The sequence below is a fragment of the Phaethon lepturus genome, unplaced genomic scaffold (assembly GCF_000687285.1).
Source record: "Phaethon lepturus isolate BGI_N335 unplaced genomic scaffold, ASM68728v1 scaffold54289, whole genome shotgun sequence".
Classification (NCBI taxonomy): domain Eukaryota; kingdom Metazoa; phylum Chordata; class Aves; order Phaethontiformes; family Phaethontidae; genus Phaethon; species Phaethon lepturus.
In genome coordinates, this window is record NW_010562465.1 from 575 (window position 1) to 22,296 (window position 21,722).

General features: G+C 40.2%; 1 protein-coding gene across 1 annotated transcript in view; it reads right to left on the reverse strand.

The window, feature by feature from the left end:
- Positions 1 to 423: 423 nt before the first annotated feature.
- Positions 424 to 21,722, reverse strand: part of PHKA2 (phosphorylase kinase, alpha 2 (liver)) — a gene marked incomplete at its 3' end in the record, with an annotated part of 26,361 nt that continues 5,062 nt past the window's right edge. The window contains exons 6-24 of the mRNA XM_010294248.1: positions 20,641 to 20,739; positions 20,170 to 20,316; positions 19,896 to 19,949; positions 19,220 to 19,342; positions 17,125 to 17,220; positions 15,633 to 15,740; positions 14,855 to 14,933; positions 13,315 to 13,449; positions 11,969 to 12,078; positions 9,077 to 9,221; positions 8,541 to 8,619; positions 7,503 to 7,666; positions 6,726 to 6,899; positions 5,532 to 5,620; positions 4,217 to 4,350; positions 2,574 to 2,730; positions 1,020 to 1,099; positions 693 to 771; positions 424 to 553 (exon numbers count right to left, since the gene is read on the reverse strand). Of these exons, the coding sequence (XP_010292550.1) occupies positions 424 to 553; positions 693 to 771; positions 1,020 to 1,099; positions 2,574 to 2,730; positions 4,217 to 4,350; positions 5,532 to 5,620; positions 6,726 to 6,899; positions 7,503 to 7,666; positions 8,541 to 8,619; positions 9,077 to 9,221; positions 11,969 to 12,078; positions 13,315 to 13,449; positions 14,855 to 14,933; positions 15,633 to 15,740; positions 17,125 to 17,220; positions 19,220 to 19,342; positions 19,896 to 19,949; positions 20,170 to 20,316; positions 20,641 to 20,739 (2,182 nt within the window). The remainder of the gene's footprint in view (positions 554 to 692; positions 772 to 1,019; positions 1,100 to 2,573; positions 2,731 to 4,216; positions 4,351 to 5,531; positions 5,621 to 6,725; positions 6,900 to 7,502; positions 7,667 to 8,540; positions 8,620 to 9,076; positions 9,222 to 11,968; positions 12,079 to 13,314; positions 13,450 to 14,854; positions 14,934 to 15,632; positions 15,741 to 17,124; positions 17,221 to 19,219; positions 19,343 to 19,895; positions 19,950 to 20,169; positions 20,317 to 20,640; positions 20,740 to 21,722) is intronic.

A 21,722-nucleotide genomic window follows, 5' to 3' on the forward strand; every position in this document is an offset into this window, starting at 1 on the left:
CAGGGGAGAAGGTTTACACGTAAAAGGAAGAAGATCAGAAATTACTTTGAATAAAAACTACCAGAACTATGAACTAAGGCTCAAATATTCAGAAGATACCTAAGGTCCTAATTCTCACTGACATTAGTGGTATTGGGTCCCTAAATACACATACATGTGCCATTTGATGACCTGGACTTTAAACACTTACTGAACGTCAGGGGACTTAAGTATTTAATGTCCACTTCAGTGGGCATTGGGGGTGGGGTACGGGTGCAGGAATCTTTCATTACGTCAAAGAGAGAAGTTATTTTCACAGTTTGTAACTGTGCATGATCAGTGAAAAAGTTAATAAAAGGATTTAACACATATAAATGAAAAATCAACCACTGAGGTGAAGCAGGAATAACACCGTAAGTATCCTTATGATAAAATTGCTCTTACCTGAGCATTTCAGACTCCGAGCCAGCTCAGTGGCCATCACCTGAATGATCAGACCAATGCGGAGCCTGAGCATATCCACAAAAAGACTAGGCTGTGACCGGACGTACATTGCCAAGTACGTAATTATTTCCTGTAAGGACAAATCCATAAGGGCACCCATTCAGAGTGGGTCATCTTGGCTCCCCCAGTCACAGAGCAGACACTGGTGCACACTGGGCACAGCTGGATGTTGGGAAAAAGGGTTCTCCCTTTTTACACATGCTGCATACCTGTGTCAGGACTGCAATACTGATGTCTTGGCCACTTGCTTCGTAAATAAGATCTGTGAGCTCCTCAGGTGGCAGTGGGCTGCAAAAAGGCAAACCACAGTTAGCAGTGACTCAGGCACCTGCTATTAACCTCTTGAAAAAGCAGCAGAGCCAAGTCACCCAGAAACATCTTTGCACCGCAAAGGTGCCTATTATTCTGCCTGGGTGACTGCAATTCCTTCTGAAGGTGAGGAATAAGTTTTAAAACAAGATGATAGCAGCAGAACAGTACCGGCAGGAAGCTGAAGGGCACGCTGCTTCTGTAACTGAGGCAGAGCTTCAACTTACGCGGTAATGATTTTCTCACGGGGTTCTGGTGGCAGGCCCACTGTAAGTTGCTTGTGGTGTGACAGAAGGTCTGTGCATGCCTATCAATGCGACAGAAAGCAAGAGACCTTTCTCTGAGTCATGTGGAAGTGATACAGCTTTTAATCCCCAAAATGAAGCATTTCTTTAGCAATTTTTAAGTGCACTTCTATTAACTACCGGATGCAGATTCAGCAGAATGCTCTTAACTAGTTGCCAAAGATCCCCTGAGGTCAACAGGGCTATGAGAGTCTGCCCAGGCTGAAATCCTGCTTCCCTGCTCTGTGAAATCAGCAACATAATGGTTAGGGACTCCAGTGAGGCTGGCAGATCAATAAAGGACTTTATCCTTTACCATAAGATAAACACTTGTTCTTTATTTAAATAAAAACAAAAAATACTTTGAATCAATGAAAAATTTGGTGTACTAATATATCTCTTAAAAATACAGCTTAAATAAACATATTTCTTAAAAAAAAAACAAACACAGAACATATTGCATCACATTCTTGAATTAGTCACCCTGATACATTCTGAAATCGGTGCTTCCTCCAGTGTTTTACTCTTTTATATCGAGCTCCTTCAAAACTGGGTGTTCAGTTTACCTGCTTTAAGCATCTTGAATCAAAGACCTCACAGAGCAATGTTCCTCTGATTTTGAAGGGCCTATTTTCCCCTCCCTTAATGTGGGACAAAATGGATCATCCCTATTCTTTTCCTCCTCAATTTGTTGTCAGTATCTTCACAATTTAACATACACGGCTTTCAGTGAGCATGTCTGTACTGCTCGTCCATCTTATCTTGGGGATGGAAAAGGTTGGCCTTAATGAAGTACCATGCAAGGTAATTATCACAAGTTGCTCCCCACAGATATGACTGTCACTAAAATAGGGCACCCTAGGTGTGACAGGCAAAACTTTGAAAATGGCCAGGAATTAGAGAAAGAGCTCTACATAAATATGCAGGTGTAAGTAGGAAATTAAACAAATACTTTAGAGTATGTGAGAAGAAACATTTTTGTAATGTTCACAATCAAATCTGTACCCTTAGAGTGGATCTTTCTTGTTACCGGTAAATAGTTGCGGATATTTTAACACCTCCGTACATCCACATACACTCACACAGCGGATGTCTGCCCAATGGGACGGGTATCGTCAGGTCATGTTTTAGCATCATTTCTAGCACCATGACATACTGGTGCTCCAAAACTGTTCACGCTATCGCAATAGCAATAGACAATTAGCAATGACAACTACAGTTTTCAAAGCACATAAGCTTCTCTGATTAACAGGGATGACACAAAGCCTTCACAATCATTTACAATGTGACATTCTCAGTCCATGCCAACATTAGCTCAGTTCGCAGTACAGATGAAAGGTAAAGATGTCGTAACAAGCTTTTAGATGAGAAAAGCAATCGATATTTACATATGATGTAAGACCAGAAGAAGGCAAGCACAAGCCCCACTGGCAAACTGGTAGCTTTATCTCTTGTTTCCAGGCAGGAAACTGAACCAGCATTATTTATATTTCATACCTCAGCCAGGACTTCCACTCTCTTTTTGAGTATACCAGAAATATAACGGATCAAGCCCCACTCTTGATTGAGGCCTGCCTTTCTGTAGAGCTCGTTGAGTAGGCAATGAACAGTGACGCCGTACTGTCCATCCAGCTCTGTGTCCCAGTCAGCACCTCTGCCAGAAAAGAGAGAGAAGGTAACTTTCACCAGATAAAACGCTACACTGCTTAACCTTACCACACCATGAGCAGCCTGATTTGGAACAAATTGCTCATTTTGGTGCCAGACTTAAGAAGTACAAAGGCCATGCAGGTCTTCACCAGAGATCGATTATATGTAGACAAAACCTTTTGATACCAGGAACTTGAGCACTCACTTAGCTGTCACCCTGTGAGTTCAAAGCAACTACCCAAGGGACTTCCCACTAGGCTTTAAATTGAGTATGCACGCAGACAGTTTGCTGGAGGAACGCTCCATGTGGTGCTTTTTCAGGGCAGAATTCAGCAATGTCTTCAGTACTGCTGAAGACTGCACCCATTTTTCAGATGCGGTGGGGGTCTCTACAAGCTTTTTTGCCCTGCCTCTTTCTTAGCTATTAACTAAGCTTCCACGCTGCTTACGCCATTACTAAAAAAGCAAAGGAGATTTCTGTTCCTCTCCTGGTTTTGAAACTCACTGCATTATGGCTTCTTGTTGACAACATTTTAAAGCATCACGGAATGACCCTTCAACTCCTCCTAGAGAAACAGATTACACCAGAAGCCCACCCGCCTGCCCAGCAGAGACTCCCAAGTGAAACACGTCCAGAACAGGAAATGAAGAGTGTTACATGCAGTTAAACAACAAAATATTTTTTCAGGATTTCCTTGAGGTTGCTGAACATTCTGCTTGGGAAAACAAGAAGATCAAAGAAGAGGTCCTCACAGGAGAACAACTGAAATAAATAAAAAAATACATCTCTGTAGCAGTAAGGAAGACCATCTGTGATTAACACACGCTTGTCTTTGCACCCAAAGCTCATGTCCTGCCAGATTCCAGCAGTATTGTCCTGCACAGGAAAAAAAGCCCAATAAAAATGTATTCAATCGGTTTGTATTTGCATTTTGTTCCCATCAAACCTATTTAATGAGCAGTTGTTTATTAACCCCAGCAACTCAGGTTAGACTGTTTCCAAGAATGTCGGAGAACACCGAGTTTTAGCCGGTGATGCATTTAAGCATGCAGAGGGATGAGAGGGAAAAATAGTGACTACTCATTAAAACTGCATTTTGCTTTTAGTTAAAAAAAATGAAAAGATGACGTTTCCCTCCACTTCCCTTCTTGTGTATAAAAATCACACCAAATCTTTGTGAACTTAACAGTGACACAGATATAGCAAGGTATGTTCACTGATGTAAAGGACTTGTGCATTTCACTTGTGAACTTTGGACCTTTATGTATTCGCAGTTGTGTGCCAGTCAACTCTGAAATCTGCACAAGTGTTTTTTGCATCCAAATTATTTATGTAATCAAGCAAACTGAAAATATGCCTGTTAAAGCACAAAATATTATTTTAACCTCTCCCCTCAAAACACAACCCTGAACAGTGGAAATTGCACAGCAATAATCAGATAGTTGTGACCAACTATAAACATGCTGAAGTTTATACTTAGATAACTCACTTTAGTATATGCAAGATATATAAAATATCTGCTTGATCATGGAGCGTTGGGCATTCCTTGAGCTGCTCAACAAGTTTCCTGCAATCCCAATCACCATGAGCATCTTTAGGTAAGTGCAAAACATTTTCACAGTCCTGATAACAAAGACAGATGAAAAATCAAAGAAATGGTCTTGAAAAAGTAGTAGATCAAATTCAAACTGTAACCTCCCATTAAAGAATACAACACACAAGCAACATGACTCTGCACTTGAAATACAGACACAGCATGTAGTTCTTCTCAGACTACTGCAGACATAAAAAGCAGACTTGTCTGTTTCCAGACTTTGGAAACAACACCCAGAATGGAACTGTGTCTCTAGTTTTGATTCAGTCAACAAGGAAAACAATTTTTTTGACAAAACAAAAAATATTTTGTTAAAGAAGGAGATCAAATTATTTGCATGCTTTTTCCTGTTACATACTGTTACTTCGGAAGAGAAAAGCAGATGGACGCTACCTTTTGTTAATTGAAATATTTAAAGCTTTTTAAAGCTACCTTTTGTTAGTTGAAATATTTAAAGCTTTTTGAGTTCCATCTCTCCACCTGTAATGTGTGGTGTTTTATGAATGCAGATGTTGCCATCATAAATTTTCCAAGCTTATGAAACTAACATTTTAACTAATCAGATGATGCTCCCCTGCTGAGTTCTTGGATTAAGAGTTTTGTTTAATATGCTATTCAGCAAGTGATATGGTCCTAAAATAGCATTTCCACAAACAAAGCCTGTAGAGCAGAATCTTTCTGGAGGCTGGATACAACCTCCTGAAACCATTCGCAGCAGCTGGTCACATGTACTAAGACAAAACAAGTGCTCAGCACAAACCCATCTTCATGCCTTGTAGTGGGATCTGGCTGGTGCCTTAAGGACACCTGTCCTTCCGCACACTCCCCTCCTGCCTAGGCATTACTATAAGTAACATTTCTTGAAGAACATCTCTAAAGGCCATGAACATCCTGTCTTTCGAGTATTCAGTTAGAACTAAAAATGATGACTTAACCTTTGGCCTTTAAAAATAAGCACCTATTATATTATTTTCTGTTTGGCACACACAATTAAATATTTTCCACTTGATAATGTCTATTTCACCAAAAAAACTTCACCCAACCAAAAAATAAATTCCAAAACAAGGGAGTAGCTATCTGGTGCCTCAGGCAGAATGGTTTGTCTGTGAAGAAAAATGAGAACTAGCACAGGGTTTGTCTGGGAAACACAGCAAAGGCTACAGTATTAGGTCCTAAAAACACAAGCAGCATAAAAATTCCCATAGATTACCTTTGTCTCAAAGAAATGGGGATTATCAACAAGATTCAGAGACTTCCGGTGTGTGTTCAGAACTTTAGTGGGAAGAGACACAGGCACAGCTGGAATGCAAAGCAACCAGAAAAAAAACAGTCCATTTCAGTAACATGAAAACTGAAAACACCTACCATGAAGCAACTATACTAGGTAAAAACAACAGAAATAAGCCTATGAGTCAAAATATAGAGGCAACACTTCTGAGATGCTGTGCGTGGAACTGGGAGACAAGCTCACGCTCTGAACCTTATCTCCTTGCAGGCTTCATCCAAGCGCTTCTGAGATCAGCATGTCAAAGGCTCAGGTGCTATATGCTCAACTGATACCTCTACGACAGCCCATGCCTATAGCCCAGTGGCCAGACCCTGCTAAGCATTTTAAACATTTTAACAGGAAGTATGTGGCGAAAATGGTCTAACTGGTTACATAAATAAAGTGATAAAGGCTAATGTTCTGTTAGTTAATTTCATAAGTTGAATTTAATAGAGGATCAGATGATGAGGCATATGAAAGATGGGAGAAAAGACTAACAAAAAAGCTTGAAAGTTTTTAATATACACTGAAGTTAAGGGAAGCCTTCCCTTAACCATGGCACCGAATACTACATACCTACATATAAATCACTACATTTGCTGGAACTATTTACAGATTCAGTCAAAGCAGTATTTTGGTGTAAAGCCTCCAATCAGTCTATTAGAAACATATCATAATTAGGAATACTGTCCTCCCTCTCTACTCATATTTGTTCTTACAAATTTGTTAAATACATGTGCATACTTACGTTCCTCTGGTATTGAAACATTTCATTTCACCACAACTTTATTAAAATAAGAAAGTACATTTTGTCTGCCTTTGTTTATACAAAGACAAAAAAGATGAATTCACTGACTCAGGTTCAAAAATTCTATCCAACTGAGAAGTTGAATAACATTAACTTTGACTAAATGTTACATTTCATAGCACATTACCTATGTATACACCAAGACATGGGATACTGTGGGAACACTACAGGAACAACTTCAGATTCATTCTTATTTCTTGAAACTGTAACATAATTGTGCCACTAGTACTTTTCAAGTTGCAGAATTTTGAAATACTTGAACTTACCCCTATTAGCACACAAAACAGGCTTTCTATTATTACCACTAAATAAATAATAGGGAGAAATACCTGGAACCTCCAAGCCCTTTGTCTTGGCCATTATTGAGAGTATCTCCTTTGTGGAATGGTTTGCACTGAACACAGGTGGTTGATTTGCAGTCTTTGAAGTTGGAGGCAGGTATGACTTCAGTGCTGTACTCTGCAGGATGTCATTTATATATTGATCTAGCTCATCCTGGCTTTCTAGTGCGACATACATAAAAGAAAAGGTTTATTAAAGGTAAAAACATAATTTACCAGCTCTTTCTTTTTAAGCACACCACTCTCTTCTTGCTTTTAGAGCAGGGCACATAAAAATGCAAGAATATCATAAGCAAGATATTTTTAAGCTGCAGAAATCAGAAAGAAAAAAATGTCATCAGTTTTTGACACTTTGAAAACAGTTATATTAAGAAGTTGTTTTTTTCCCTTTGAAAGGAAGCAAAAGGGTTTTTATCTTGCTGGTAGTCCACAGATTGGCTCTTCACAAACTCTTGTCTACGACTCCTCACAGTCTCTTCCTCTCTCTAGCTTCTTCCATGCACCCCACCCGCTCCCCATCTGCTGACTCTTCAGACTCAGCTTTCCTGCAGCAGTTACTGGTCAACACCACACTAGAAATGTGGGAAGAATATGCACAAACACCTTCTCCAAATTAAGTCAGTCATGCATGTAATGTTCTCGGACTGATGCATGAGAAACCGGAATGACTATCAACTGTGCACAAAATAGATTCTGCACTGCAAATAAACCCAGGTCTTGCTGGTAGAACTTGACAGAAAAAAAATTTAAGTGAAAGAGAACTACCTTTTTCACAGAAGTCTGCTGGATAGCTTCCATATTCACTGTCAGGACTATTACGGCCTTCATTAGGGTCATCAAACAGTTTCACGTCGCAGTCTGGATCCAGGAAGCTCAGATACGTATGAAAAGAGGTGGTAAGAAATTCTGATAGCTTGCCGATCTTCACCCTGCAAACAGGAATGCATGCCGAAAAGCATTAACAGCCACGATTTCGATACTGATTAATACTCAATGAGCTTTCAAAACTCCTCCAAAATTTAAGAGACCTACTGTCAAATTCACCTGTGGTAACTACAAAGCAGCAGATAACTGATACTGAGAAAAACAAATGCAAAACAATAGTTGCAGGTACTTACTGCTCTAGCTACTCATTGAGCTCAGCTGTGTTACGGTAACACCTACAGACCTAACTCGGTGCCTAATTACGCAGGGTGTTGTATGTTTATATGAAGAGAGATCCTGAACAAAGACCTAAACTCCAAGGTCTTTGCATGAGAAACAGGGGCTGGGAAGTTCCCATGAACAGCAGTATCTTTTCACAGAACTGCAGTGCTGCTAAAAAACAGAAAGCACATCTGATTGTCAGAAGAAGATACAGAGAGAGAGAAAGCAGAAAGAGAATAGGGAGGTACTGTGGCATCATGTTAAATTGCTTTTGTATGTAGATGAATGGAACACATAGGCTTAAAAGTACTACATGTAATTCATGTTTAAAACATGTATAATAACTGTGAAAGATAATTACTACTTAAAAACAGAAGCCCAGCCAAGACCGAGTTTTTGTATTTACACTGGTCTGACATTTGTTTTTCCTTATCCATTAGTGGCAGTCAGAGATAGCACACCTCTTGGGAGATAGATCTTTACCACTGCATCTGAGGACCAGCTACCATCTGATTGCCACATAATAACTAAAGCTGAAACTTCTCTCTGCAGAGTTCCAGTACAAAGTCTGTGCACTATCACAAGTTCAAAACTGAGGCTTGTATAGGATTTAATAATAAAATCATGGAAAGAATCATTTTGGGGTTCTGACATTACCTTGCACCTCCAAAATAACCATCCTCTAATTTTCTTATGGTAGCAAGAACTGCTGGATGAATGTCAGTACCATCATCAACTAAAAAGAATAATGGAAGAGTTGAAGCTTACCAAAACATTCTTAAATTATCACGTCCAAATAAAGTTTGTTACGGGGTGTTCTCTACAATGTAAATCAGACAAATTTAAAACAGAACCCACAACTGCCATCAACTAGCTTATTCGAAAAACCCCAAATAAACAAGCAAACACAAACCAACCCCAAGACAAGTTCCAAAGCGATTTCTATCAAATTTCTTTGGACAGAAATAGTATGGAGATGATGAAGACATGCAAGGATATAAAGGGGGAGTAAAGCCAAAATGAAATATTACCATGTCATCCAAATTCAGCATACACTTGAGAAAGTTAAACTATTTTTCATGTTAAAACTCAGATGTTGAAACAGTCATGCCACCTGTCTCCCCTCAAACTAATTTCCATCCTACTGCCCTGCAGTAATCTACTCTGCTTGAAACAGAGAAATTTGAGTTTACCAAGCATTGTGTGGGTGATGGGAAACGTCAGTGTTGGCCTCCCTGTCATCCTCCAACAAGAAGTGAGGTAAGCTAGCTCTGTCTTAAGCATCTCCACAATCATCTGATTGTCTAGAGCCAGATAGAAGTGATGCTGGTCTGTAAACTAGAGGACAGAGAAATATGGCATATGAGTAGCTGTTAGTGCTCCGCTTATTTTTTTCCATTTCCTCCCTTAAATCATTCACAAAAGGCATGAGCTATTCTTGACTGCAATACAGACTGCATGAATTAACCTAAGGCGGCCTGCGATGGTGAAGAAGAAATCCATGCTTCTGCAGAGTCCACTTTCTCTCCAATTATCTTGGCTGACCATGAAAGAAGCCATACAAAAAGTAGAGAATCACACCCATAAAACAGAATCTTCCCAATGATGAATTACAGTAACCTATGATTTGGGAGACAGAAATACTCTGTATGTGGAAGAAAAAAATAACAATAGCAAAAGAAACCCATAAATAGCCTTAAGTGCACGCTGGGGACTGGGAACTAGTAACTGTATGTCTCTTGGGAACAATCCGAAAGTCAAGAATACAGAAAAGTTGGCAGTTACTGGGGAAAAAAAGGTACATTAAATGTACAATGGTAAAGTAGGCTGTTCCCGCTACAGAGGAAAGCCAAGAACCACAGTAAGAGACTACTATGGCTACTTCAGGAGCTGGAAACCAGAAAAGCTGGACAAACAATGGAAAGCATGTCAAAGCAGCCACAACAAAAATTAAGTAAGCACATAAGCCTTGGGAAGGGGCGGAAAAAGGAGGCTGGGATGTAAAAAAACATTAATTAATAAGACACATAATGGTCAAGGAGAAAACATCCTGTAAACACATCAGAAGTAACAGGAAAATACAGAAACTGTAGGCCTGTTAATAAAGAAAGGACGGAGGTAGAAACAGAGGATGCAGACAAGCTGAAGGATTCGATGCTGTTTTTACTGACAGAAGAAAAGTAGTGAATTATGATCTGTAATATTACTTTTCACAAAGTGATAGGAGTCCAGCCTGAGTATGGGAAGAAAAGGTTAAAGAGCACATAAATTCAAGCTGGCAAAGTCCAGAGAAATTAATGCACAGAACTTAAGGAACTAGCCAAAACAATCCCTAAGCCACTCCCAATTACGTTTTAATAACTCGGGAAGAACAAGTCCCAGAAATCGCCAGACAAGCAAACACACTGCCCATCTTTAGAAAGGAAGACCTGGGATAACATAGACCAGACAAGCCAATTTCAGTGCCTGAAAGCACAGGAAAACAAAGTCAATTTGAGACTGCTAAGATAATTACAAAAAGCAAGACGGCCAGTCATCTCAAAAACCAACCCCAGCAAACAGGTCCAGTATCCTTCTTTGGGAGCAACTAGATGGTAGGTGCAAGAAAGTGGCTGACACCTCTCAACTTTTGCAAATTTTCTCACGAGTGAGCTGAAGAAAAAACATCTGAGGAGGCAGAACTGCTTGAAAAATTGTTCTCAAAAGGCAGTTATTAACCATTTTTTCTACATAGAAGGTATCTAAATGGGGTCAGCCTCAGCCCCACACCTAATCAATGTTTTAATTAGAGAATAGGATGAAATACAAACTACAAAACCACAAAATTTGTGGACATTACTCAAGATCAACACAGATGAGTTAACGGCTAACCTTAGGAAGGTGAAATTAAAGATTAATTCCACACCCTGCCCTCTTCCCCGCCTCCCTCCCAAAAAAAGTCAGGGAGAAATGCCTGGCTACAAAGTACAACAGAAAATGTTATGGAGGTTTTAGTCAAACATGAAATAAGCAGGAACTGTCAGTGTGTTGCTGACGAAAAGATAAATGCCATTTTGGAATACATTAACAAGTATGTCCATACTTGAAACATGGCAAGATCTCAGCTGGAATATTGGGTTCTCCTTACATAGTAAGATGTGGGCAAAGAGACATTTTGGGAAAAATAATGAATCTGAGGAATTTTCCCTAATTTGCAAAAAATGAAAATTGGTGTGGGGGAACAACACAACAAATAAACAATATGTTACAAAGCTGCTTGTGGTCAGTTGACATGGGGAAGAATGGGAAGAGACCCACATTATTTGCAGTAAATCTGATGTTGTTTGGACATCATGAAGCACTGCAGAAACCACCTATGGAGTCCACTGAATGTCTTCCGCTGGAATTTAAAGACTGCATTAGCCAAACGTTATTTAGGGAGGGTGTGAGCATTCTTTATCCTGCTCCAGTTGCACATGTTTAGAGTAGATGACCCCTTGGCTTTCTAGTACCAACTGCAGAATAAGTCTACAGGAATAAGTGTGTCGTATTTCATTAAATGTATAAATAAGAACCATTAATTCTGGGAGGATCCAAACTTCCAGCTACATTGAGAAAGGCTCTAAACGTAAAAGACAGACAGAACATCCCGTTCTCAGCACTACTGAGCCTTTCAACAATATAATGAAAAGACTACATCTCAGTCTCTTGGGAGTTATAGTACTGGGCACACTTATGTGAAACTAAATTTTCCATCAAAGCAATCATTAAAAAGATATAGTAAGTGATCTATTTCTGGAGAAACTATTTCATTAGCTAGAATGTTGGTTTGGGCAGAGATCAGTAACAATTTTGTACCATTGATTTGCTGTGTTCTCCTAAGCCAGAACCAAAGAAGCCAGACTCTGTATGACAGAAGAGAGATTTATCAGCACTCCTACCATGCTGATTATCCAACGCTCTTAAAAACCACACAAAGCAAAGCGCATCTGCTTTATCAGCCCTGCTCTACCTAAAGCGGATTGATAGCACGTAAAAGCAAAGTGCTTCACTAATGATTAGCCATTAAGTAAGCAGTGATTTCCCTGCCAGCTTTACATGCTCACCTGAGGAGTAAAAGCAAATATTTGATTTCTTATCACATACAGCTTGGAGGTGCCTAACACTCCAATGTGTCGGTGTGGCCGTCCACTTAATTTCATGTTCTTGTTCCGGCCTGTAAAGAAAAGACAAAGAAAATAAAGTCACACCTAACATTTCCTGTGTGGTTTTCCACAACAATCATTCTAGACAAGATCTACTTCATTTGTATGAGCAAGGCAGAAGACAGATAAAAGAGATGCTACAGACCGGCCTGTTTTGTAGCAACCACCAATATAATAGCTAGAGTTCTTCAAAGGCCTGATTAAAAATAAAAATTTTGGCTTCACTGACCATGGAATTGGGTTATTTAATTATAGTCATTGCTCAGCATGCAAAGCTTCCCCGACAAGAAGGACAGGAGGTATGCCCTTTCAAAAAAAGGCCTTCAACATACACCAGAAATTGTAGTGCTTTCAGTGTAGAAACTGAAAAACTCTTGCCTACAGAAGGCTAAATCCAAATAAAAAGTACATCCAAATACAAAGACAGATTTTATTTCTTTTCATCAGGCAATAAGCTCCATTTTTCTCAGTAGGGCTTATTAGTGAATGATCCACCCTTTGCTCCAGCAGCCAGGAGCTGACTTGACTTGGTCTGACAAGGAATATGAGCCAAACAACACGTGCCTGAAAAAATACCACTGTGAATATTCCCAAAGAAGACACTGCTAAAAACAATACACCAATGTGTCAAATGATCCTACTCACCCCCACTAGTGAAAGAAAGCTATTCTGAATTATTATGAAATAAATGTTAGCTTCAGCAAAACACTGCAAATGTTTCATTTGTTAAAAGTTCTTTGTGATGAAAAGACAAATTCTTCCCCAAAAGCAGCACATGCAATTTCCTTTCTCCATGTAAAGGGCACACTCTCTAAGACTTAATTTGGATGCTTCCAAAAAACTTCTTTTCTTAAAACAAAAAAACCCAACAGACAACAAAAACGACCAAAATAACAAAAAAACCCTTTACTAAAGCTAGTTGTTCTGTGGAAGTAGCTGCTGCAGGACAGGAAGAGTCAGTTCTTGCCTAACTCCTAGGGTACAGGAAAACCTGTATTTTGGTCACCTTTTCTAATGAGGCAATTTTTTTTTTCTTGTTGTAGTTTCTTGTTTAAGACTGAAGTTACAATTTCGTTAAGCTTCTTCGCACAAACGCTTTTTTTTTACATCGAAGAAATTGATTTAAATAAAAGAAATTAAATCAAAGAAATTGAGAGTGTGAAGGAAGAAAAACAAAAAACAAAACACCACCCTTAAAAAATACCTTGCAGAGCAGTAAAAAGAGGCTTCCATGTTGAAATACCTACCCAGCATGGTGTAGAGGTTACTCAGGATGCGAGCTGGCTGTACTCTGAGCGGATGGATATCAGTAATGCTCTGAACATTTATGCCATGGTCTTGCAAGAGACTCTTAATTTGATTAGATTCTGCCAAAACAGTTACTGCGTGACAGAAAACAAAACCACTAGTAAGAACCAAAGTTCTCCTCTTTTTACCTGTCTCTACTGTCACCTCTCAACTACTGCACAGTTGACTAAAAATGCACAAAGGCCTCACTTCTTTCTTAATTTATGAGCCTGTGAGATCGTAAGGGATTGTAAGAGGGTGTCAGCCAGCTTTTGGCTCTTTGCTTCACGTCTTGCAATTCTTGTCCACTTTGGACCACAGGGTAATTCAAGTTGGAAGAGTCCTCACGAGGTCTCTACTCCAACCTCCCCCTCAAAGAAGGGTCAGCTCTGAGGTTAGACCAGGTTCTTTGGGGCTTTATAAGTTTCTTCTGATTTCTTTCAGTACCACTAGTTTGGATCATGCAGTCTCTTTCAGCAGATGGTGCTTTTCTCCCGTAAAACAAGGGGAAACCCAACGTAAAAATCTTCATTGTTTTAATACAGCACACTGTAACAACACAGCCAAGTCAATGGGGAACAAATGCCATTACCTGTATAGCAACACATATTACAGAGGCCATAAAATGGCAGAGGTAGGAAAAAAAAGTCCCAAAATCAGAGGAACTTACAATCCAGGCCTTGACCCAACCTCTTGTCCTGTTTGAGGTTTTGCCCATGTTAGCTGGCTTATTGGTTTGGGGCTAATTATTCAGTATTCTTCTTTGCATTACAAATACTTGCAAAGAATGCTAAAAATAAGCAAGCACTCATAGCTCTACTAGAAATTAAGCACTTCGGAACAGCAAAATGCCACCTCCATGAGACACCAACAGGGGGTAAACAGGCACCTGCCCACATAACAGTATCATTGGGAAAGGCTGCTCCTGATAAACTAGCTGGTTGCTTTTCTAGAGCGGTACAGGCCCTTGAAAAGCCTTTAACTCTTGATCAGCTGGTGTTTGCCCTCTGCTTGATTTTCTGGTTTTGGCTGTTCCCACATTGACAAAAGAAGACACTCCCCTGCAGTAGCCGAAGGATAGCTGTGAGTCTGGCTGCCTCACCTCTGTGTACAGAGAACGTCCCCACTCATTGCTCTCTGGTTCCTCCAAAAAGGGGCTGCACAGAAACCTAACTAAACTGACTGGTCTCCTGCCCTTTCTTGCTAGAATCCACCAAGACTTCCCTTTTCACGACAAGATTAAGTTTGCCACTCCCCAGTCCCTGACCAGTCTTAAAATGTTAATACGCATTTTTTAAAAGTTGTTAAACCTGATCTTCCCTCCAGGAAAATGGCAGCTAGGCAAACAACCCCTCTCCCCTTCTCACAGTAACACCAAAGCATCCATGTCCCATGTAAAAATCCACATTGTCTTTAAACTTGTCTGTCTTCTCTCCTGTATGTAGGGACTTCACCATCACATGAGCCAATTCATCCAGAATGTTTAAAAAATTCCCTCACCTTGTACCACAACGTCAGGTTTAAATCCGGTGGAAAATCTCCTGTTTAAGGGATCAATTTCACCTGCAGCAAGAAACCCCTAGAATAAACGCAAAAGAAAGAAAAAAGAAAGGAAACAAACAAAAATTAAGTGAAAGGCATCTCATAACATCTAGAAGAAATCTTAACCAATTTTCACATTTTATCAGGAGAGCAGGACTTAAAGCCTGGTTTCTCTACCCCGTCCAGTAAGTAATACATTCAGCAAAAACAATGGCTGCAGGTTTTTTTGGAACAAGAAAATGGTTATGACTGACACAATCTGCAAGTTCAGATTTCCCATTTTAGAGTTGCAGCAACTGATGCAATTTTGCCAGGCCAGTGATTTTTTTGCAGCCCCACAGAGATGTTCAGTGGTTCCTTTAACAAGTCCATGGCTAATATGGAACAACTCTGTAGGCATCTTACGCCACAGAGTAAGACATAGTCTAATGGAGCTGAAACAGTGCAAAATCCTAGCTCTAGGGCAACCAAGGCAGTCTGGGGGTATTCCTCTAGCCTAACCATGTAGCCAGTCCATCTGACAACTTATTCAGCTTGACTGGAAACAGACAATTGCATATCTATATACAAAAAAAAAGAAAGCTCCAGAAAGCTCACAGTCACCCCTCCATGGTTCATGTACATGTTTCTACTGGAAAACGCATTGTCCCCTACCTATCAACCAAATTGTACTTAAAACCCACCATCTCAAAACAAAATGAAATACAAGCTCACCTGCTACCCAAAAAACAATTACCTCTGCTAACAGGCAGCTAAGGACATACAATGATTGGCCCCAAAGATGAGGCAACTTTCCCAATGGGATACGATCCACTGAGTGAGGATTTTCATACTCCTCGTTGACCTGAAAACAAATGCATAAGCAAGAAAAATTACCCTAAAGTTCTAAAGAACAATCAATAACATGGAAGTATTTGAAAAAATATGGTCTATCACCTACCCTTTCTAACCTGCCATTATTACTGACATCCAGATCTCTTGGTTTTATTTTTAAGGCTGAACATTTTCTGGGACAAGAATTATGCTTACTTTTTGTCCGCCACACCACCCGTCGAAGCTGGAGGTTGAATGGGAACTCTGTATGCAATTATAGCTTTGGTGTTAGCACTTCCCCTTTCTTCTCACCATGCCTTTGCTGCCTTCCCTCTGGGCAGCTTGTAGGTAATTGTGCATCTGCTTTCCCACCCCTTGCAAGATGACACTTGAACTTCACTGATGCCTACCTAGCTTCCTGAAGTAAAGGTGCTTTCCAAAAATTAAGGCTATTCTACCTTTCCTGTGTTAGCAAGAAAGGTCAATGGAAAAATTAAGAGCAGTGTCTTATTAATTTAAAAAAAGAAAAACTGCCTTGGTTTTGCAGTATATAGATCTATTAAGGACAGGGGAAAAACCCTCCTAGATAACATCTTTACTACAGCCATTTTAAAATTTATAAATGACAGCCAAAATCCACCCTGTTTATTTGGCATGTTCATCAGATCATAATCGTATAAACATTCAGAAGGCGGCTCTGAACTCTTACACACTTGTTCCCACTAGGCAGGCAAATCAGAGTTTCCACCTCAGATCTGCAAGCAAGACATCAGGTGTCAACGCTCCCTGCCCAAACTCAGACCAACCCAGGAGGCTCCACACCCTTAATGACTGAGGGCTGAGATGTCCGGAGCAGGAGAAGAAGTTGGCGGGAAGGGATACAAAGGCAAATAGCATGGAAGTGCACATAAGCTTGTCTGAATTTCTCTGTCACAATGGGAGAATCAGGTAAACAATAATAGCAAAGATGGGAGGAAAAGAAAAAAAAAACAAAACATCCAGCCCAAACCCTAATTCATCTGAAACCTGTTTCTCCCACACACAAGCTCTGAAAAAGAAAAAGCACAATCAATCAATCAATCGACTAGACAGGCAGGACAGTCTAGGCTTTATTTCTTCTTTGAGCTTCAGTTCCTAAGTCAGCATCAGCACTTATTAAGTATATGTCTTGCTATGAGGATTTAAAACTTTAGACCTGCTCTAGTATTTCCACAGGCACTCAGATTCCCACATGAAAAATGTGACCATTTGTAAGTCTAAAGTTTACCATTTCTCAGCAGGAGCTCTGAGAGGTCTTATAACGTTTAAATAATGTGTAGTAGTCTTTTTTTATTGTTGGTTTAGATTTATCAGCTACAGGAAAACTATAAAACCGACATTCATCTTGATATCTCTACTTTGCATTTTCACAATACCTTTTCAGGAGGGACTGCATACAGTTCAGGCATCAGCACTATTCCATTCTTCTCTCTAATAAGTATTCCTTCCAGAGCCTCTCTATACTCTTGTACCTGAAAGTATTTTTAAAAGAGCGTGAGAATTCACATTACAGTCAGCAAAACAGAAACAGTAACGTTTTAGTACTTTCTAAAGTTCATTTAAAAAAAATAGGTGGGGGGATTATGACTTGCTGATGGAAGATCAGGGTTCAAATTCTCGGAGACTGTTCCAGCATCTCAATATTGTCAACCTCAGAAACATGAACACACCTCTTTAATCTATAACACACTACTCCAGTACAAAACTTCTAGCAAATTCCAATAAAGAAGTCACTGGAACAAATCCTACATGAAATTTGGAATGGAGGACAATGCAGTGACATGGATGTCAGGACTGCCAATCTCCATAAAAGTGTAAGGTCCATAAATTTTTAGCTTTCTACCATGCACATTTGTCTACAATTTTCTGCATTCTGCTTTGCAGGATTGGGAAATCAGTTTCTCTTAACTGAATTGCTTAAAAATTTGCCCTATCGAAAACTTAGAAGAGATTTAAACTGTTTAAAAATACCTAAGTTAACTGAACAGAAAATCCTCTTGTTCTTGCATTGCTAGACAAGATATTATGAACAGGAGTACCAGACTGACACAAAACAAAGAACATGTAATATTCTTTTTACCAGATCCTTTATTTTGTTCCATTTCTTAACTATCCCATTCCCATTCCAACTTTTTACTTACAGGGAAGCTGTTTTCAAGTGCTACCAGCACCTGCCCCTGAAATCTTATTTCTGCTATACCTTTCTGAGGAGAGTGGAACACACAAAGTAAGGCACCACTGGTTCATATTATGGTACGCTGATATTTTCAGTATCCTGTCCTTCTCCACTCTTTTTAACTCCTCAGGGTGCTTATTTTTCCTAAGAATTGCTGCCATTGCAACCACTTATTTGCAGCAATAACTGGGGAAGACTAGACACTCACTTGAGCGCCTCAGTGACTCACCAGCTATGCTTAAACTGTGGGAACCAGGAGCAATTGCCCGGTCTGAGGATGCCCTAGCACAGCCCACCTGCACACCATAAAGGCAACCAGGTACATACCGTCCCAAATCATCCAACTAAATTCTAGAGACTGCTTTGTGGTGTTTTATACACGACTGAAGTTTCAGGAAACACTGAATTTTTACCCCTCATGACATAATGTCATTTCTCCCTCCACCAGACTATTTTTACTGCGTTCGGGAAAGCAACTTACATTTCTAGTGTCAGTAAGTATTTCACTTGATTTACAACATCTGGTACAGGAAAAGGGCTTTTTGGTCTGAAATGCCCCATCTTGTTTCTGATGCCATTTTATTTTTAAGGGGTTATGTTTAGCCATCTCCTGTCCCTCTATGTACTAGTCAATTTTAAACCACATATCTTTTTGACTCCCTTCAAGCCACCAATCTACAGAAGTCTTGGTATGAATACATGTAGTCCTGGCTGCTTGTTGCTCTGTAATTCACCAATACTCTCCAGGTGCCACTATAACCTTTGGAGAGCCACCCTGACCACTGGATGCTTGACACAGTAAAGGCATGAAGTAACTTAGGGAATCATCAATTAACTTGAAAAATTAAATTAGTGAAAATGAAATAGCTCTTCATGAGCCAACCCCAAATCTCCCTGAATGTATGAAAGGACTCAAGGTACTACACATCTTGTTCTCAGCAGCTACGCCACAGAAACTGGGGGAAAAAGAAGCTGGTCTCATCCTGCAGTAGTTGGAAAAGGGGCACCAAGGTTGGCGATAAGACAAAATAAACCCTGCTTAGCTCAATTTGACCACGTCTGCTAACAGAGCTACTCCACCTGGTAGAGAGAGGGCAATGAAGCCCCAGTGTGCACAACACTGCAGCCTCTACCATATCACAAACTCCCTAGGAAGGTGAGATTGGCTGAAGACTACTCCCATCTTGCTGATGGGCTATCCAAGTGATACCCAAAACAAACATGGAGCAAAGCTACAAAATACTGTGGGTAAATGGCTTTGCATTTCCATTTAAAGTAATTTCTTCTTTCCTTACCTGAATTTTGTCCTCATTAAATACTCCATCGATTAGGAAGTATGTCCAGAACACTGGCCACTCACATTCAATATTCTCAAAGAGCTTGAGCTCAGCAGGATCATAGTGCAGCCTGCTTGGATCCTAGAAATTCAATCATACTCATTTAGTCACAGTGCTAAATTAGTCACTCGTATTTCAATCATAATGGTAGCCTGTTTTATACATGTAATTAAAACCGTGAAACCAATAAAAACACCAGAAATAGTTTCCATGCAGCCTCTTGACTTCTTTTTCCCATTCAGTCTCAAACTCATTTGATCGTTCCCCAGACAAATCAGCCTCTCCCAGTCTCAGAATCTAGGTGTCACCCAAATAATCTTGGCTCTGCCTTAGTTCAGAGATATTTTGGGATGCCTCAGAAACATTGCTTCCCCTTAGGCACCGTAAGTATATCTAAGGGTTCATTCCTTACAGAATTATGAATTAAGTTCTGTCCTTAATAATTGGTTTTCAAACCCTGAGTCTCCTTCAGATATGTGTTATTACTAGGATGGATACCTGGATTACCTCCAAATCCACTAAGATGTCTTAACAGTGATACAGAACTTCACTCCTTCATGTAAGATAAAAAATGTCTGTAAAACCAGAGATAAAATTCTTCCTAACGTCTACTGAAAATATATACCAGAACTACCTCTCTGGGTGTCTTGTAACCATCTCGGAGAAAGCGACAGCAGCCATAGCGGCCCTGTAAAAACAGACAAAATTATAGAAAACTTCACATACTGTTCTTCCCCACAGACTAACATCAGCACAAAAGTATATGCTGAGTTTTAAGCCTCTAAGCCTCTCTCCCACACACAGATGGACCACGTCTGGCAACCCTTGTTTAATTAGGATTCTTGGTTAAGAACGGAAGGTTCTGCTTCTCTTTCCCTCTGGAAAATAAAAATAAAGGAAATCCTTACCTGCAGTTTGGATATGATTTCACTCTTGGTCACATTAACAAGGTTTAGATCCTCCACTGCAAAAGCCGGGTAAGAAATAATGGAGAGAAGGCCAGCATCGATCTCCTTTGATGTGGATGCCCTTGGCAACATGGAGTATAGAATAGACTAAGCAAAACAGGAACAGAAAAGAGGGATGTTAAACAATTTACCTACTTCAAAAGACTATGTCAAGTGCAAATGGAATAGACTATACTATTTGCAAACTGACAGAGAACTCGCTGCATAATTATTTTTGACTGAGTTAGTACAAGAACACTTCGCACCACTCACTTTCACATCATCTACTAGAAACAGGGGGAACATCATAGTCTGAAGCCATCCTTACTACGTTCAAGTTCTTGGTTCTGTTAATCAACTTTTCATTAAAAAACAAAAGGGAGAAGGTGTTGGGTTTTCCCCTAGCAAAGGAAACAGAAGACTAATTTTTACCTGACAATGTTCTACTTCATCAGGAAGAACATGAATCACTGATTTGTGTCCTCCATGAGCTCCAAAAAGATCTAGTTCATCAATTGCTTCCAAAGCAGCCTTCAAAAAAACCCAAACAACAACCCAAAACTATTAAATACCTTTTAAGCCAAGTATACACCCTAGCATCTGCACTTATCCTTTGAAGAAAATTATACAAGACAAAAGTTTTCTTCACAGACATTTTTCATCTTTAAAGGAAATCACGCCAATTATTTTAGAAAAAGTAAGTATTTTTCTCTTTCCACTAGTAGGATAAAGGACTGATGTGCTGGTGACCCCTCTTACAACTTAAAGGCCATGCAAAGCAATGGAGAGCAGGGCTTCCACCGAGATAATATCTAAAGTACTTAGTAATAAATGCTTCTCCTGTACTATAGTCCAAAATAACCCCCACATTCAGTGGCCTTTCACTCCTCCTGCATGAAGGGCTGTTCAAAGAGGAAGGCTTGTTCAAGGTGCCCCAGAATCAGCAGATGCCAGTGCCCAGAGAAGAGAGCATCACCATCTCTCTGATACTATCAGCTCCCAAGGGAGAGAGAAACGAGTCGCCCGCTCTCTCCACAGCCAACCAAGGCATGGCACGCTCCACGTCAACAGGTGAATCACCACACCTCGCACCTCTTGACCATAGTGCATTTGCCTCGTGAAGACATTAGTAGCTCAACCACCGACTCCATTCGGGCACTCCTGCTTTAACCTGGCGGGATACAAAACCTGACTCTGAAGAAGCGGGGCGTGCGGCACTGCGCAGGGAACGCGGCAGGGAGAGCAAGCAGCGGACAGCCAGAGCCAGGACAGCAGAGCTGTCCCCTGAAATGCATATTCACAGGTAGCACTGAATGATGGTCCATGCCCAGTTTTTCCTGCAGCTTTACAGTAATGTCAACCTCTGACAAAGGAAGGACCGCACAGCACAGCTTGCCTTAACTCACTGCAGAGGGGCAAGGGTGTTTTTCTTCTTCCAACACAAACACGGGATAACGGGCTCTGCAGAGCCCCTCTCTCTAGCCAGGTGCTGGAGCAGCAGATAGACATTACTG